The sequence below is a fragment of the Microcebus murinus genome, chromosome 7 (genome assembly GCF_040939455.1).
Source record: "Microcebus murinus isolate Inina chromosome 7, M.murinus_Inina_mat1.0, whole genome shotgun sequence".
Lineage (NCBI taxonomy): Eukaryota > Metazoa > Chordata > Mammalia > Primates > Cheirogaleidae > Microcebus > Microcebus murinus.
The window spans coordinates 44,284,030-44,303,754 of NC_134110.1; the positions used below are offsets into that span (position 1 = coordinate 44,284,030).

The following is a 19,725-nucleotide window of genomic DNA, read 5'->3' on the forward strand; positions in this document are numbered from 1 at the left end:
GAAAGAAACCCAAGCCTCAGAGGATCCTTGGAAGGGGAAGAAAAAGAAAAAAAAAAAGAAAGAAAGAAAGAAAAAATCTTTTTTTTTTACCCTATAACAATTTCAGGGGAATCTCCAAAGACCCAACTTAATTTGTAAACTCACTCTCATTTTCTCCTAAACAGTGCCACCTACTGTCCATTGTAAGTCATCAGAAAACTTACTGGCCAGGACCAAAAAGAAAGGGGGGTAAAAGTAACCAAGAAAACGAACTCTACCCAGCCTTGGGGCATTCATTGTCAGAATGATAAGAAAAAGCTATTTGCAAGCAAGAATCCACATTTTGACTCGTTATCTTTGTAGAAGGCTCGCAAAGAGCAAACACTACTTTAAGTAAGCTATTTCCTGAGAGATGGGCTGTGTACGAGTTCTCTAGAAAACAATTTTTATTACGTTATATTTTATTTTGAATGCGCCCCGTTTCGTACTTTTACGTTAGGGGACCGGGCTGAACAAAACAATACAATTATTATTATTATTATTTTCTCTTTCTGCCCACCTTCGGGGGGAACTTCTGCATAAGGGAGGCTTGACAGTTGCTGTCAGCTCGGCAACTTCAGCCGGAGGGAAGAAAGGGTTAACAGGTTGCAGAGTCTTTCGCAGAGTCGCGGCCGCCTCGCTCCAGGTACTCGCGCACACACCCTCCCAGCTCTTCCTCCTCGGGGCGGCGACTTAGCCTAAGGGCACACCGTTTGGCTTTTAAACAAATTACTCAAACACCACGGGGGACTTTATCACTTAGCGAGAACTCGTAACCGGGGACGTCTACAAAGCGAGGGCTCCCATCCCGCCGCCCCGGGAAAGCTGGGATCAGGTGGCGGCCTCCTCGTACGCACGGCCTTCCTCTGCACACGTTAGCAATCAAGTTAATTGAATTCATTGGCGTTTAGGACCGGCCTCCAGCTCGGAGAGGGCTTTGAATGGCCAATTTCTCTCTCCCCGCTCCCCCCTCCCCGCCTCCCGCCCTCCCGCCCGCGCTGCCGGTTCCCTCCCCTCAGGGTTCCCCAGTCCACACCTCCCTCTCCACTCCCCTCGCCCCTACTCCCTCCTCCGCCGCCCTATTAAAACACCCACCAGCTCACTAGTTAAGACCCCCTTAAGTTGGAGGAGGCAGAAAGGCAACGACCGCGAGGAAGGAGAAGTCAAGACGTCTGGAAAGAATTACCCAGCCCTGGCTTCGAGCAGCCCATTGAACCAGGGACTTGAACCAGCCCCAGCCAAAGACTTTTCTCCCGATTCTGCGCTTCCTGGGTTCTGCTGAGTCTTCACCGGGCTTATTATTGTTTTTTTTTTTTTTGATACAAAAAAAGAGACTTTCCGTTATTGGGAGGGAGGAGGACTGGAGCAAAAAATAAATTAAAAAAAAAAGTTAATTTATTTTTAAAGCACAGATAATTCTTCTTTTAAAGAATTAGACTGAAGGGCAACGGAAAATAAAGCGAATATTAGTGAAATTTCCCTTTAAAGTGGGGGGAGAATCAAACATTTAAGATTCCCCCACCCTTTTTAAATGATGTTTTTAAATTTCTTATTTTTTCTGGCCGGTCGTCTCAAATTCATCTGATCTTTTATTACCTCAATTTTGGAAACTGCCCGCCACCGACCCTCCGGGACCACACAGACAGGCTGAGGACGACTTTATGACCAAGAGCTGAACAAGGTACGTTACCCTGGCGCACTTTGGTGAACGATGAAGGTCCTCAACTAGGCCAGGGAGAGGGAAGAAATTATCCACATAAGCGTTAAAAAAAAAAAAAAAATTAAGTCAGTTTTGACAGAAAAGTTTCAGGTCTAAAAATTTCCAACAGGCTGAAAATCAGGGAATATTTCAGATCACCGTCAGGCTTAGCAGCATATCTCTGTTTTCTCATCTCTGCGCCTCTCGCCAGAAATCCGCTTCCTTTCTGGGGACACAGGTAACCTCTGCCTGGGGAAGGCTGCGGCTGCATGTCCCGAGATGTACTTTTCCACTGCATCTTCCGGAGCGGCAGAGGGGCTCCTGAGTTAGGAAACAAGAGTTTCCACTGTGTAAGGAAAATGCATCGGCACAGCCACCCCCTGTGCCCTCACCTTCCCACCCCTTCCCTTCTTCTTTGCCCACACACGCTAGATGGGGAGAAAAACCTTGGAACAGCCCAGCGCGTTTAACTTTTAAGTAGGAAACTCGCTTCTTGCTGGGAATGCAAAGGGTTAAGCGATCCGGGCTTCCAGCTCCGACGTTGGGGGACCCCAGAGAAGGAGGGCTCTTCGCTACCTCCGCGCAGCTACCGGCCTCGCTCGGCCACTCCTCCCTTTCCCGGGCCTCCCTCCTTTGCACTTCCCGCACCCCATTAAAGTGTCAGGCTGGCTGTGTCCGGGCTCAGCTCGGCTCCGGAAGCCTCGCTCGGGCCAGGGGTCCCAGACGCAGGCGGTGGCGGTGGCGCTCGGGACGGCAGCGGGCGGAGGGCGCGCATCCCTCTGCCCAGCGCGCGGCCGGCGCGCCAGCCGCCGGGGGGCAGGGCGCGAGTGGGGACCGCGCGCCGCTCTCGGGCAGCTGCGGCGTCCCCGAGCCAATTCCGACGTGGCACCGAGCACGCCGGCACTTCTTGCCTCCGCTGCAGCTGGGGGCCCGGCCCGGCGGAGGACTTGGGGGCACAGTCCCGAGCGCCCCGGCGCGGGAACGGGGCGAGGGGCCCGCGGGAGCCTGGGTGGAGGTGGGAGGGACGCCAGAGGCTGGGTCGGGATGGACAATCAATACCTTGGGCGGAATTGGTTACGCTAGTTCCCGCCCTGCGGGAGCCAGAAACGGGTCCCGAGAACAGGAGGGCGGGTCTGAAAGGAGGGTCTGTGTGTGAGGCTGAGAGCTGGGGAGCCAGAGAGCCTTTTTGCTCTGGCCACGGAAACGCGGCCGAGGGGAAACGGCGCTGAAAGGATAATTAAGGCTGGAAAGAGGCGCTGCGTAGAGAGGCGGTGCCTGGGGAGGAGGGCTTACAAGACCCGGGTCCTATTACACAGCCGTAGGTGCCAGTTTCCCCCAGCGCCTCTCTCCATCCCCAAACGTTAGCGCTGAGTACTTGGACTCAGGGGCCAGCGAGCTGCCCAGTCCTACTCCCAGAGGAAACGAGTAAAGCCCCGTTGGCCCCTCCCTGCCCAGCTCCCCACCCTTTGGGACCGTTGCTGCCTAACGGGTTTGTAGAGTAGCTGCCCAGAAACGCTACACTTCTACAACCCACGTGGCTGGCCTGGGATTGCCTTTGACGTCACACCCAGGGGGGAGGTGTGACGCAATAGATCGGGAAGCCCTGATTGGCCAGGAAGGGCTTCCCCCAACTGGAGGTCTGAGTATATATAGGCCTTCAGCTCAGCGCAAAAAGTCAAGAGAAGGAAGCTGCTGAGGAAGTGAAACAGCTGATAAGAGGGAGAACAACTTCTCTCTGCCCATTGTAGATTTCAAAGCTTTGGCTCCGGTTTCTCACTGTGGAGAAGGCATATGATAATGTACCTTAAAACCCGATTCTGATTTTTTTTAAAGGCTATTAAGAATAAAGTTTTCAAAGGTCAGTGCATATTCAAACTCATGATGCCAGGTTTAAAATTAAAATATGTACGTCTATAGAATGAACTAGAACAAATAACTATGTCTGTCAACCTATTTATTTAAATGTTATGGAACTCTTGGGTTGAAAAGAACTCTTAAATTCTGAACTTTTTCTTCCAGTGTATGCAAGGTGACTCATTCATTAGTTATTTACATTTTTCTAGAGGCTTAATATCACACATACAGCTGAGGTATTATTTTTTGAATACCCACTGTACTCCACCAAGGGTTGTCCTAGTAGTTTGCATAATTTGTTCACATTTTCAACGACAGCTTAACGTTTTAACGTACTTATTGTGGTATGTATATTATGTTGTGTTTGGAATTCTGGAACAAATAATTTCGAATTCTAGGTGGACACTGCTGGATTAAAGCATTGTAACTAGGATATCTGTTATATTTTCTTTTCCTTCTATATTATCTGAGTCGGAATAATAGAAAACTGCATTGTAGACATATTGACAAATGTGTATTACCTGAGTTGCTTGTATTGTACCTGGAACTGAATCTTTTCTCAAAGAAAGTTATGCAGTTTATAAAAACTCGAAGACTTAACAAATCGGTGACTAGCATCAAATTTTAATGATATTCCCCTGAAAGCAAAGATATGTAGTAGCAACATTCCTGGATAATAGGAATTGTGCAACAAATAAATAAGACACTGTTACTAGAAACTAAGTTAGCTTGGAACTAATCATTTTTGTTAAGTCTATAGAATATAGGCCCACAATATTGAATCTTATAAATATCTTTCCACACAGGATCTTCTTACCAGCCAAGATTTCTTTTAAGACTTTTTTTTTTCTTGAATTTTAAACACACACCTTGCACTAGTTCATTTATTTTCTACCATCAGCACTGTGGGAAAAGTCCTTTGTGGATCAAGGCGGACATCCCCTTTGACTAAGTTATATTACGCAGTTATATTTTAAATCTGAGAATAAGTAGTTGTTACATTATTTGCTTCCTGGCTCTTGCATGAAGTGTGATCATGAGTTAATATATTGGGAGAATGCAACATAAACCCCAAGTCTCTTTCTGGGCTCTCCTTTTTATCCATGCACACTCTGGCTGTGTTTCTCTAAGAGGCGGCAAGGACAGAGCCAGTGGTAGCTGGTATGTCACCTGCAAGGGGGACAGCTCCCTGTATAGAAAACTCATTTCCACTACCCCAACTAGGTTTTAATCCTTTCCCCTTTAGCAGCAATCTACGGAGAGTAGAATAAGTATCACCCTACTGCATATAGCCCTGTATAAAGCCTTAAATTATTTAAGCATATCTTGAATGTTAGCCATGTGGAGTTTGCGTATATACTGCCGTTTGCACAATCTAGGAAAATGCTACTCATTTCAATCAATTGCATATCACAAGGCCTCACTGTTAAATATTTTATTATTAAAATTAAATAAATATTAATTTATTTACCTCTTACCTGAATACATCAGTACTGCAGATAATTAAAAATGAATTAAAAGTATACTTATTGGAGTTTTTAAATAACCACATTATAAGGCAAGCTCTGACCTGGCTTATAAAAAGCAATGGCTACTGTTTATCACATGTCTAGTGTGTTTCAGGAACTGAACAAGACACTTTGCATACATTATATTTAATCCTAACCTGCAAAGAAAAGTCAAGTGACTCACTGGAAGTCATAGTTAGTAAGGGACATGAATGGAATTTAATTCAAGAATTCTTAAATATAATACCCTTGAATTGGACTATGCTCCTGCTGAATTAATCAAGTTTTATGAGGGCTTGAGTTAAGCAGAAATCACATCTTATTGAGAGAGATCAGTAAAGATTTCATGAAGAGACTTGTCATTTGTGCTACATGTGGCTACATAGGGTTTTGACCTACATAGTTAGTTCCCAAGAGCCAATGATGTGGTTATGTATAGACCTGAGATTCCATGTCAAATCTTTTTGTGATTTTCCCCTTCACTGTGAACTAAATTGAAGGTGGTGACGTTTAGGAACCAATAGAGCTTTTGGGAGAATTGGCACCCTAGAAATAATTGATTAATATGGTATGAAGGAAAAGAGATATGAAATCTACAGTTCTGGATCCAGACACTGCTGGGATGACAAGGCCTGTATCCTAATCCTGTCAGCTTGGCTCCAGGGTCTTGCTACTGGAATTGGAGAGAAAAAGACAGACTTCAAAGCCAGAGAAGAAGAGGAGGTCAGAAGGGCAAAGGGAAGGGAAGAGCCTTCATGCTCTGTGTCCCAGAGAGTAATGTGCTCCAATGTGAAGACTATTGGACAGGGGACTTCATTTGGATACTTTTATTTCAGATTTCTAGTTGGGGATAGTAGCAGAGGAAATGCACATAAGGGACGTGTGTGAATACAGATGAGTTCATGAAAGTCTTCTATAACTTTAACCCAATAGTTGCCAAACATTGTTTTACATTTGAATCACTTGGAGAGATTTTAAAACTTGTAATGTACTGGTCACACCACATATCAATTAACTCAGAATGTTGTAGGGGCCACAGATCAGTAATTTTTATAGATCTCCAGGTAATTTTTTTTTTTTTTTTTTTTTTGAGACAGGGTCTCGCTCTGTCACCCAGGCTGGAGTGCAGTGGCCTCTTCACACCTCACTGCAACCTCAAACTCCTGGGCTCAAGGGATCCTTCTGCCTCAGTCAGCCTCCTGAGTATCTGGGACCAAAGGCATGTGCCACCGCACCTGCTTAATTTTTTTTTTCTTTCTATATTTTGTAGAACCAGGTTCTCCACTCTTGGTCAGGCTGGTCTCAAATTCTTGCCTCAAGCAGTCCTCCAGGCTTGGCCTCCCAAGGTGCTAGGATTACAGGCATGAGCCACTCTGCCCTGCCAGAAACCTTACTTTTTAACCTTTTGCTCACCATATCTTCCTTATCCACTATCAGCCAGCAGAAGGTTACCACCTGAACATGTCTTATTACAAAGAAGCAGGTTTCCATACTGCTTGCTAGTATCATCAGCCTAGATTAATATTCCCAATTCTAATTATTCTACATATGATTTAAAGTCTATTCCCTTCTCTTTCCATACAATATGAATTTATGGGTAAAGAGCGCTTATGTTTCAGAACCAGTTTTACTATTTATTAGATGCGCTCTTGAGCAATGCCTCATTAGTGAAACATTGCTGAAATGTCTCTTATCCTTCTTTATGCTTTTGTGCATTTAAATATTGGCTACAAGTTAAAAAGACACTGAGATAGTCTTCAATGGATTTTAGAATACAGGAGGAAGAGAGACAAGTGCATTTATAACTTAAGTTACTCTTCCTTTGGGTTAAAACACTAGCTTGTAACAACAACAATAATGACAATAACAACCAATTATTGAGTGCATAACATATATCAAGTGCTGGGCTTATATATATGCTGTTCTTATTAGTTACATTAACCCTGCAAAAAAGGTACTGATCTCATGTTGCAGATGAGGAGATGAAGCTGAGAGAGTGGATATGAGTAAGAATTTACTATCTGCTCTTAATTAGGTGACCAGTGCATGGAAACAGAGCACTAAATGCAACCTACCTTCATCCTTTTTATAGATACTCAGCTATGGGTGGTAGCAATATTAAAATTAATAAGAGTTTCAATCATACTCCTAAAAATTTGAAGTTCAAAGATATTAATTGAACACATGTCTTATTGATAGAACCTTCAAGTGGTTCACCTGAAATCAGATAGCTAATATGAAACAGAGCTTGGACTTGAATTCATTTCTTCTGATTACCAGTCTTTTTTTTTTTTTTTAACCATACCACAGTTATTACTTGCTAACTAACAAGCAGTGGGTTAAAGGGAAGGAGACTCAGGCTGATTAGGTAATTATTGGTAGGTAGGAAGCTAATATCACTGAGATCTAATTATTGATAATTTCTTTATTTAAGTACATAGTTAAATTAGTTTATTTTATAATATCATAATCTATTTTGTGATTCAATATGATTGGCTCCATTTTATAAAAGAAGAAACTGAAGACAGCAATTATTATGTAATTTGTTCAAGGTTACCTAACCATTAAAAGGAAGAGCCAGGATCCTATCCCAGCTCAGTCTGGTTCCAGAGGCCAAAATTTCTGGAATGGATAGTAGATGGTAGAGGTGGGATTTGAATTCTAGTTATATCTGACTTTTGCTAATAGAATTAATACCATCTAATTTCTCCAGTTGAAGAGACAACATACACATGCACACATACTCACAAGTCATTACAGCCAAAATACAAAGCAGTATATGGATCAATGGGCCATAAATTCTATAAGGGTACTGGCATTCAAATTGATAAAAGATGATGCCCCAAACTTGACCCCTGAATTTACAAGACTGCTCAGATTGCAACTTACAATTGCTATAAATGCTCTTGGGAATCATCCATGTTTTCTATATTTGTTATCCAAAGGTCTTCTAGAGCTAGTCTGGGACTCCTCACAACCCTTACTTTTAGACATCTGGGCAAGAAATTATGGATCTATATTTTTTTTTAAAGAAAAAAAAATGGCTTGATGAGGGGTGCCCTGAAGGGCTTGTTTGGCTCTCAGCGTATATTCACTACCCCTGCAATTAAGACAGGGGACCTGTGCCTATCAGTCTGCATTGACTGCTTGAATTCAAATGGATTTATTCATAATTCATTGATTCAAAATGTATTCATTGAGTACCTACTATGTGCCAAACCTTGTTTTTGGTATAGGGCCACAAGGGGTCATTGAGCCACACAAACCCTGCAGCCATAGAGTGTAAATAGATACTAGTGAGAAAATCAGGCAGGGTAAGGGGAGAGAGTGTGGCAGGGATGTGAAGAGAGGGCAGGGTGGAGGAGTCCTTTGGAAAACAGTGGCAAGCTAAGACCTCCCAGAAGAGGTAGCATCTGACCTAATCTCTGCAGACTTTCCCAGATGCTGACTCAACACATTTGAATCTACTTCAGCTTCTCCCAGATCTAAAATAGAAGGAATACTTTATGAAAACTGTGGGAACTCAGTTCTCACCACTGCACTAGGGCAGTGAGAGCAGCTGTTATTCTCTCTTCATGCAACATTTTCCTCAATGCTTAATAAAAAGGTCAAAGGGGAGGAAAATGCTCCAATGTCCAATGACCCAAAGAGTTCCATTTGGGGTATATGAGCTAACAGTAAGGCTTTCTATCTGCTCCACAGGTAAAAGCTATGGAAACAGTAGTACCTTTTTTTTTTTTTTTAATGGTAAAACAGGATGTTGGCTGCTGGCAGTAAGGAGAATTGCTGCACTACAGATGGAACCAACAGCTTCCTTTGAAATAGCCCCTTTCCCTCTCTGGTTAGGTTGTACCCACTTAGGAAAGTACTTGAGCCCTGAAATCTTCTCACCATTGGGCCTATATTGTACTTGAGTAAGTGCTAATTTTGCATATTCTATAAGAGCAGGGAAACAACTTTCAAAGTGTTTCCGCAATCATTCCTTATATAACACGGTTTTGTTAGCCAGAAACAAAAGAATACCATATATGTTGTCACGAGGATTTAAATATATCCAGTAAATATTTATTGGGGATACTCTGATCATCTGGCATCAAGCCACTGTGTGGATCCAACTCCTGATTTTGTGATTTGGGGCAAGTTATTTAAATAATCAAACTCTTGTTTTCCTCATGATATTCATGTGTTATTTGTAACATGAGATTAATAATATATTTACTACCCAAAGTCATTAAAATTAAACAAGATCATGCTATTAAAAAAACAACACTTGCCCCACCACCTGAAAACTAATAAATAATGATTAAATGTTAGCTTCCATTATAACAATGATGATTATAATGATAATGTAGATGAATAAAGTGACATTCATTCATTCAACAAATATTTACTGAAGACCAACTATAAGCCAGAAAAAAATATTTCATGCCCTTGGGACACACACACACACACACACACACACACACACACACATGCGTGCGTGCGCATATATATAATCTCTATTAACTTTGTGGAACTTACATTAGAGTGTATCAAACCATTCTTTAATACTTTATTTGGCCAAAAATTCTGTTGGAGAATAGTAGTTTGTAAATAATTGGTATATAATAGGTCAAAGTCTGATCCTGGGCAAAAAATAATCGAGTTTTATACTTTATGGAACATAAATTTCTAAATATTTCTATCTAGCAGTGAGCACTTATGATCTAGGATTGAACTAACCCTATTTTCCAACATAGCAATAAAGCCATATGTCTGAAAAGAAGAGTATGCTTATGAAACAGAGTATTTGTATGGGGGACTGTCTCAGAAAGTCTAACACATATGGTGCCCATATCTGTGAAATCGCCCCAGGGAAATTATAAAGAGACACATCCTGGGTGTCACTCTCTGAGATCAATGTATTCCGCTCAGTAAAGCTGGCTTTAAAGTGTGCCTTTTGCCCCCTGGCCTGTGCTGGGTGTGTCATACTAGACAACACTGAGAGATCTCACCGAAATATAAAGGTTCAATTCTAGCCACGTTGCTGCAGTTTTCCCAAGCTTCAAAAGGACATTCTGTAGACGCCTATGATGTAAGAGGGCGTTCCCACTTCAGCTGTGGCCAGCAGATGCTATGTCAACACTCTCTATGTCCACGTGTGCTGATAAAAGCAAGGAAAATGTGAATAATGGAAAAGAATAGCAGGCAGTTCTTTTGCTGGCTATGGTGATTTTAAACACAAGCTAAACACACTCTTAAGCTTCTCCCTGGCAAAGTGTTTTAGTCCCCTTGAAATTTTTCACTCTTGTGAGAATGACTCACATCTTGGAAATGACAAGTTCCAAGTCTGGTGCTCCCAGCACCTTCGGGCATTGGTTAATGTACCATTTGGGAGTTTTCAGCATCCCCTCAGCTGTGTTAATTAACAAGAGGTGCTTATTGCCTTTCTCTCAGAACTCAGCATTTCACCATTCCTCTGCAATATGAACTTCCTGTTTGCATTGTGGTCACTTTATCATTCTCCCCTACTCCATGCCATGGTGTCCTAGACATAGGCTGCTAGAAGTAGAACAGAAATTTGTTTTTCATTTTGTGTGTTTCTGGTTTTTTTAAAACACTTACACAAACATTATTTCCTTTTGCTCCTCACGACAGCCCTGGGAAGCATCTTTGACAAGTATTATTATTTCCTTTTATCAAAGGAAAATGATGCCTACAAGCTAGAATTCTGATCTCTAGGCTGCTTTGCATTACCTAGAATATACTAGTTGAGTGAACGAATCCCCAAAATGCATAGTGGGTAAACAAAGAAAAATTCAGAAGTTATTTCTTGCTAACATGAGAGTCCAAGGCAGGTATTCCTAACTGGTGGTGGCTGCTTTCCATATGGCAATTCGGGGACCAAACTGTCTATCTTGGGGCTCTGAAAATCCCCTAGAACCTTGCTGATATGTGTAGCAAGGCTGCCAAAGGGAAAGAGATATAAGAGGAGGCATACTCTCTCTCTTAAAAGACCCTACTGGAAGTGGCATGTCTCAGATTTCCAAAACTTGGAATGCCGTGACCACACCATGTAGTCTGTGCTCAGGAAGGACAGAGAACACAGTTGGTAAGCAGACACACTGAAGTTTCCTAGAAACATAATGCATGCCCACTCAGGATCACCTCAGTGTACAGTTACAGGGAATAGCGTGTGACTGTGTGAACAGTGCCTCTGGAGCTGAGCAAAGCAGTGGCCATGCAACTCTGAACAGCCAAGAAGAGGGTAGGTTCTATGTGGACATGCAATTTCAAGTTTGAATGTGGATTAGGAAAATATAAATAGCCTATCAAGCAAGAGGTTTTGCAGAGATTAATTGCTCAGCCTAAGTTTGCATTGAAAATGTATTTGACTTTTAAAAATAAAGTGAATTAAAGAAAAAGATTAAGTACTAAATAGATGTGAATATGACAAAAACCCTAATGTTGATGTGAAAGACTAAGGATGGAGACACTGTATTCATATCAATTATGTTTTTTATGATAGTTAATTCCTGGAAGAGAAGAAAATTAAAACTTCAGAGGGAAAAATAAAAAAGGTTTCCCAAACACCACTTCAGTGCTCAGCATTGGAAATGCATTGGGAAATACAGAAAAGTGGTCCTCCTTTCTTTGTGTTGTTTAGAACTTTTTTCAGAAGATACACAAAATTTAGGGATGAATGCAAAACTGGCTATTATTGAGTAGAAATGATTCTCAGGTCTAATGTGCTACAGGTTTTCATAGGATGGAACCTCACCTGCTGAAATTCAACATGTTGTTATTCTTTAATTTATTCATTATTTCTAAAATCATTTATTGTGTGTTTACTATCTAGGATCTAACTATCTAGTGTTGGTGATGTTGGATGGAGGAGACAGATGTCTGAACAAAGGAGTACAATTCAGAATTACAGGGGTTTTGATAGATATCTATGAAGGATACCTAGGGATGGAGGATTTTTTAATGTCCATAGGGACTTTGGAAATAATCAAATCTAAAATCCCTCATTTAACAGATTAAAAAAAAAAAAGTGAGGCCCAGAGAGGTATGGTGACTCACCCAAGGGCATACAGCTAATTGATGAGCTATTACTAGAATTCAGTCTCATCTGGCTGCATGGAAAGAATGTAAGTTGAGGAATTTACTTTGGAAATGAGATGAAATTACAAATGAGAAATTTAGCAAAATCGCCTATGTATTTTTACTGGTCAGTATCGAGGGGTGAGGTGACTACATGGTGCAGGAAGAATGGTTGCTTTGGGTGTTGGGAAATTTAAGTTCCATGCCTAGCTGTGACCACATACACAGAGTGTAGCCTTAGACAAATGATCTAACATAGTAAAAGCAATGCATCTAGGTATTTAATACATATGGTTTTCAGTAGTGCCCTTCTAACATAATCTCATTTGATTAATGAAACAACCCTCTCAAATGTGCCAGAAGAGCATCTTTATCCCCATTTTGCAGATGAGCAAACTGAGGTGCAGAGAGTCACACAGTGAGTTAAGTGAGTAAATCAGTGTTAGAACTCCTGGATGCTTCTATTCCAATGCTTTCCCCATGATGCCATGTATATAACAAGCGTGGAACAACAGCAGTTAACCAAGAGTATTGTTTGATTATGTTACAGATGCATTGTGAGAGGTTTATATGTATCCTGAGAATAATTGGAACCACACTTTTTGGAGTCTCTCTCCTCCTTGGAATCACAGCTGCTTACATTGTTGGCTACCAGTTTATCCAAACGGATAATTACTATTTCTCTTTTGGACTGTACGGTGCCTTTTTAGCATCACACCTCATCATCCAAAGCCTGTTTGCTTTTTTGGAGCATCGAAAAATGAAAAAATCCCTAGAAACCCCCATTAAGTTGAACAAAACAGTTGCTCTTTGCATCGCTGCCTATCAAGAAGATCCAGACTACTTAAGGAAATGTTTGCAATCTGTGAAAAGGCTAACCTACCCTGGGATTAAAGTTGTCATGGTCATAGATGGGAACTCGGAAGATGACATTTACATGATGGACATCTTCAGTGAAGTCATGGGCAGGGACAGTTCAGCCACTTATATCTGGAAGAACAACTTTCACGAAAAGGGTCCTGGTGAGACGGATGAATCACATAAAGAAAGCTCACAACATGTAACCCAGTTGGTCTTGTCCAACAAAAGTGTTTGCATCATGCAAAAATGGGGTGGAAAAAGAGAAGTCATGTACACGGCATTCAGAGCACTGGGACGAAGTGTGGATTATGTACAGGTAGGTCTCCAGATTCCTGCCAGGGCAAACATACATTTAAATAAAGCAGCTTTTGTATCTCTCCAGTCATATGCTATAGCCCATCCTTGTCCCTTCTGAACACAGTACTTCTTTCAGTTCATTTGAAAACAGCATAACTGTTGAAAGCACATTTTGAAAAAGAGAAAAAAAAAATCTTGTAAAACTGTTAAGACTATCTATGAAAATGCTTAACTTGTGCCATGTTATTGGTTAAAAGTCAAGGATATTTTGACAGGAGACCCTTCCTTCCCTTCTCTCCCCCTCCCTTACCTTCTCTGCCCCCTTGTTTCTGCCAAGTCAAATCCAACGTCATTTTCCACACTCTAAAAATCTCCAGCTTTGTAAGAAAATAGTGCCTGCTCAAGCAGAAGGGCCTTGAGAAACTCTGCAGGCTGAAGGGGGGCTATAAAATGTTTTTTGCAGAGACTGGGCAAAATGGGGTGATGAGAACAATTTTGACTTAAAAGAACAAAAAACCGAGAGAGAGAAAGGAAAGGAAAACAAAAACGAAAAAGAAAACATCTTAGAGCAAAACAAAAGTAATGTTTACTTCGCTTTCCAAACAGCATTACCTCATTCACTGCAGCTTGACCTTTGAAAGCATTTGTGATGGTGTTTGCTTGCATAAAAATTAGACAGGCTGTGTCTCTCATTAATTCCCTGACAGCTCACTATAGGGCTTTTCCTCTTCTAGTTCCCATTAAGGCTTTCTTCTTAAGAACATTAGTAGGGCCCTTATGAATTTTCTAGTTTTAATTTTCTGCAGACACTTAGATTTTGGTCGTGATGAGAAGAAAGAAATGTCTCTGATTTAAGAAGTCCACTGGGGTACTCTTCCTCTCCTCTTAAGAGAGACATTCTGCTTCTCAGAAGACCCATGCTATTCTTGAGGGGCCTTTATTGCCACAAAGTCACGCACAGTGGTTCTCCGGCAAAGAGATTGGAATGGGCATTGGCTTTGGAGCCAACAGATGAAGGTTCTAATCACAGTTATTACTATCTGAGTGACCGTGAGCAAAACCTTTCTCTCTCAGTCTCAGTTTTCTAGCTAGAATAAACCAATCTCACAAATGGTTTGAGATAATTATTTCAAACAATGTATTCCCAGTGTTTAGAAAAAGTCATTTATGATACTGTATTGATATTGTTTTTTTTTTATTTTTTTTATTTTTTTATTTATTTATTTTTTTTTGAGACAGAGTCTCACTTTGTTACCCAGGCTAGAGTGAGTGTCATGGCGTCAGCCTGGCTCACAGCAACCTCAAACTCCGGGGCTCAGCGATCCTACTGCCTCAGCCTCCCGAGTAGCTGGGACTACAGGCATGCGCCACCAGGCCCGGCTAATTTTTTGTATATATATTTTTAGTTGGTCAATTAATTTATTTCTATTTTTGGTAGAGACGGGGTCTTGCTCAGGCTGGTTTCGAACTCCTGATCTTGAGCAATCCGCCCGCCTCGGCCTCCCAAAGTGCTAGGATTACAGGCGTGAGCCACCACGCCCGGCTGATATTGTTAATTAAAGCTTTTTCTGTTAATATTTTTTATTTATTATATTATTGTCTAGTCCTTCCTCAAAGATTATAGTATCTGTCAATTGCCACCATAGGATTAACTTTCATTAACATCTGAAGAGTTTTGAGTCATTTCTTCATTATACTAATCTGCATATTAATCTCACTTCTAGGGAGTTTGGAAAGTTTCTCTCTCAAGTTTCTCCTAATTTCTCAATAGTAGAATTTTCACAGTTAAGGTGGTCTCAGTTATCTCAGGACATTCGGGATTTATATAGTACAACTTTGGGCTAGGTGAGAGACTAATAGGATATTTGTAAAGGAATGGATCAGTGAGGGAAGTTATGGAGCATATGAAAAATGAAACTCTGAGCCTAACACAAGAAAACATCTGTTTTGATATTTTGTCCTTAATTTTAGTTAGAACAACTGCTACATTTGTCATTTCTAATCAAGGCCTCATTGTGCGGGGTGTTTTTTTTTTTTTCTTCTTTATTTTTTTTAATCAGCTCCTCCCAAGCCCTCTTCTCCCATCATTCTTGTTTTGAATTTTGTTTGTATCCTTGACAACTTTACACTGTGCCCGTCCAGGAAGAAATAATACAAAATATGAAACGTTAGAGTAGGTTTCTTGCTAGAGCCCTAATCATGCTTGAGAACTTCCCTTCCTCCATGCAGAGATGGAGGAAGCTTCCAGATAGACTGACCCGGGCAGCTGCTGCTAACTAGGTCCTGATGCCTCCTGGGACTCTCCACCAGTTCCAAGCATTCATACAAGGGTACACATCTCTTAGCATTCTGAAGCTGGTAATGCTATGCCATTCTCAGATATTTAATCATGTCTGACATGTAAGAGTGGCAATTTCATAAGGTTAAAACTAAACACTAATCACTCTCATCTTCTATTCTGATTGACCTATGGTTTGAGAATTGCAAAGCGGAAGCCACAGGAAGCCAAAAGAGAGAGAGGTTTGAGGATGTTGGCTACTAAGCATTACATGTGAGGGAACTTGGAGTGCAGGCTGGTTAGGGAAAGGAGGAAGCAAAGTTCAGGTGGTAATACACAAGAGAAAATGGGGCCAGGGATGGAACTGACCATCTGCTCACATGCTTGCTGGAGAATACTGCTTAACTGTGGAGAGAGATGGCCAAAAGGATTGATTTCCAGTTGCAGCTGGATCCTTGGCGCTCATCAGCACTTTTTTCACTTGATTTTGAATAGATGTCCTGCTTATTGCTCTCATAACCTATTATTTCATACCTTCGCCACTCTCCCAGAGCCCTATCCAAACTCCTCCCTGCTTAACTGCAAACAGATGACCTTGCTTCCTATTAAAGGGAAAGTCAAAAGTACTAGTTCTGAATACTGTTGAGATTATCTTTTCACTCTCTTCTGCTTACATTGTTTCAATAATACCCAACCTCACTTCCTGTCTCAAGGTTTTCCTTTCCATCTTTGCTCCTAGAACCTCTGGGTCTGCTGCTTCTGGTCTCCTTGGAAACTAGGCTTGACCATTTACCACCTCTTCCTCTATCTGTTTCAGCTTTCATCTCTAGTCTTCTCAGCTGACTACTGTCTGAGTCTCGCAGCCATTCAAATACTGAATGCTGACATGGGACACCCAGGGAAGCTCTAGACTAGTGTGGTAGCAAATTTATCTGATGATGCTGATGGGTACTTTCAGAGAGAAAATAGAAAAACAGAAGGAAAATAAATTGAGAAAAGAAGATGAAGGGAATGAAAAATTAGAAAAAGAATCAGAAAGATTTTAAAAATTCAGAATCATTATATTTTCTAGAGAAACTTTGTTTTACAAAAAGAGATGGATTCTGACCTGTTCTGGGTATGGCTCAATATAGGGTAAAAATCTCACGTACCTCTTAAAAATAGTGTTTATGTTGGCTTTTTAATTTACTAAGGTAGCACATGTTTATAGAAGCATGTTTTAAAAATATAAAAAGGCACAAAGGGCAAAATTTAAATTATCTGCAACAAATTCACAACTGACAGTTTAACACTTTCCAATGTATACCCTTCTATTTTTCCCTTATTTTTAAAACAGTTTGGAATTATATTTATTTTTTGTATCTTTTTTTGTATAATGGTATCAGAAGACTTAAAAGATACTTTGTCTAGATCATATACTTGCTTTATCCCTATCTTTTATCATTGAACATGCATGTTACAACTGAAATGGCCGCCAGCCTATGCAGCAAAGGAAAAAAAAATCCATTATCCCTGGATGTGTGTATTAGGGATTTCCTAGGCATAAAATATACAATATATATGAACATTTTCTAAGCAGGAAGATTATGAGGCATTTTTATTGTCCATTTAATCTGGCAACATCCTAGGTATCAAGATTTCTTTGAATGGGAAAAAAGTAAAGCTGTATCATCCACAACAATAGAATTGACCCTCATTACTTATGGATTCTGTATTTGCAAATTTGCATACTCACTAAAATTTACTTATAACCCCAAAGTCAAGACTCACAGTGCTTTGGTCATTTGCATACATGCTCGCAGTGGCAAAAACTTGGAGTCATCCAATTCGAGTGTTCCGACTGAGGTCAAACAAGGTGATGCTTTGCCTTCTTTCAGCTTTTACACTATAAACAATTATCCTCCTCATGGTTATTTAGTGCCATGTTTTTCACTTTTCTGTGCTTTTACTTGGTGATGTAGCTATTTTAATGGGCCCTAAGTGTATGCTGAAGTACCTGTCTAGTGTTCCAAATCATAAGAAGCCTGTGGTGTGCCTTATGGAGATGAGTTTCCTTCAGGCATGCGTTATTGTGCTACTGGACATGAGTTCAATATTAATGGATCAACAATATATATTAAATAAGGTATATTTAAACAGAAGTACAAATAAAACAAGGTTATGTATTGATCAGTAGATGAACATGTTGTAACCAGAGGCTTGGAGGAAATTAAAACTATATTTCCACTATGAGACAATTTTCAATATTCAATAATTCAGCATTCCTAGCAACTTTATACTCCATAACTACTGTGATTAACAATAATCAACTATATGTAACACTTGTTTGGTTCCTGTTCTGTATACAAAGCCTAAGCAACTGAAATATTGGAAGGCCAGTGTTGAGAATAGTGTTTCTTTTTGTCCCTCGTTTTGGAGGGTAACATTAAGAGCCCACTGAAATAGGAACAAGGAAGTCTGAATTCTGAACCCAACTCTGTTGTTTACTTGCTGAGGGCCTGGCCTCTATTGATTCATCAATTGATAAGATAGAATAGATCATCTCTAAGATCCCTCCCAGTTCAGGACTCTTAACTCCGGACTGGTTTAATTCCTCTGACATCTTAACTCTTTTTGGCAACATCCTGGAGGCTCTGCTAGAGTGAGATCAAGAGAAAACAAAAAGGGATATCAGAACTTTCTTTCCATTCATCAGTTATTGTCATGTTTCTCACTTTCACTTTTAATCTGCCCTTTCCCCCCAAATTGGGTTCTTGAATATAAGCCTGAATTTAAGGGTCGCCATTATAGCCTTCCCTGATCACTTTCCTTGGAATGAAATTCCAAACATTTGGAATAAGGATGTTTCCTGGTATAAGCCTTTGAGGTGACAACATTTGGTTTCCCACTTTTCCAGCTGGCTTGCTACCTTTGCTTTGTACCTTTTATAAATTACACTCATGTTTAAGTTTTCCTAGAAAGGAAAAGAGAATAACCAAATGACTCATTTTTACCTTAATGATTGGAAGAGATTATTGGTTGGCTTAAGGCAAGAATTATTTTATAACCATTTGGACAATTCATTCTATCAAAGAAGGCTTATGTCTTCCTAATTCCTTTTAAAATGAGCAACAAAGAAGCACCAGACTCCTTAGGTGTTCATAATGTAAAGGCTTTCCATTGGCTAGACTTGAGATCCTGTACCATAAACCTAATTACTATAAGAGAAAATCATCCTCCCCATCCCCCAATCCCTTTCACAAAACAAAAATTATCTTTTCTTCAATTTTTTTTTTACTCATTAATTTCAAAGGGTTTTATAGCACTAACATTTTTAGATTTTATGATTTTGTATTTGCCGTTTAGTCTGAGGCTGGTTATCTTGGGTGTGTGCTTACATGTAAATTCCATTTATCCAGAATCCATATAAATAGAAAATCAAGATTTTTTTTGTAAATAAAGTGTCATACAGGATTGATAGTCTTAGAATTCTGTTGTAATATAATTAACGACCATACTTGAGTTTTAAACTATTTAAAAATGCAATTCTCAGGGTCTAGATTTTTAAAAATAAAACTTTGTCATCTACATTTATATATGTCTGAAACCAAAGATGATGTTCCTGTGTTATGCTGCATCACATTCAGAAATCTCATGGTTAGTGAAGAGATGTCAAATTAAGATACAACAAACACATCTATAAGTTTCACAGGGTTCAGGGTCCACCCTTTGCTACATGATGAACTTTCACACACTGTACCCCAAGGGCACATTCCAGGTCATGAATGAGTCTTAATTAGCTGCAAACTACTCTCTACTTATTCTTTTCCCCCTCATTAACAACCCATTCTAAGGAATTTTGCATTGTCTGCTCAAGAATTCAACATTTACATGTGTTGAATATTGGGTAAAGCATTGATTCTCTTCTGAGTGAGTCATCATTCATTTACAATAATTATAAACAGGACCTTCTCTCTTTGGACTAGTGTCCTGAATTTGTGCCTCTGGTTTTGGTTTATCACTTCTTATTATATATGACTTTCATTTATTAAGCATTTACTACGAGCTAGCCATTATTAAGAGTTTTACATACATTATCTCATTAGCTAACCAACCATTATAAAAAACGTATGAGGTAGATAAAAGTA

General features: G+C 40.3%; 1 protein-coding gene across 1 annotated transcript in view; it reads left to right on the forward strand.

The window, feature by feature from the left end:
* The first annotated feature begins 1,127 nt into the window (after positions 1 to 1,127).
* Positions 1,128 to 19,725, forward strand: part of HAS2 (hyaluronan synthase 2) — a 28,880-nt gene continuing 10,282 nt past the window's right edge. Inside the window, exons 1-2 of the mRNA XM_012743342.2 lie at positions 1,128 to 1,699; positions 12,713 to 13,339. Of these exons, the coding sequence (XP_012598796.1) occupies positions 12,713 to 13,339 (627 nt within the window). The 5' untranslated portion in view covers positions 1,128 to 1,699. The remainder of the gene's footprint in view (positions 1,700 to 12,712; positions 13,340 to 19,725) is intronic.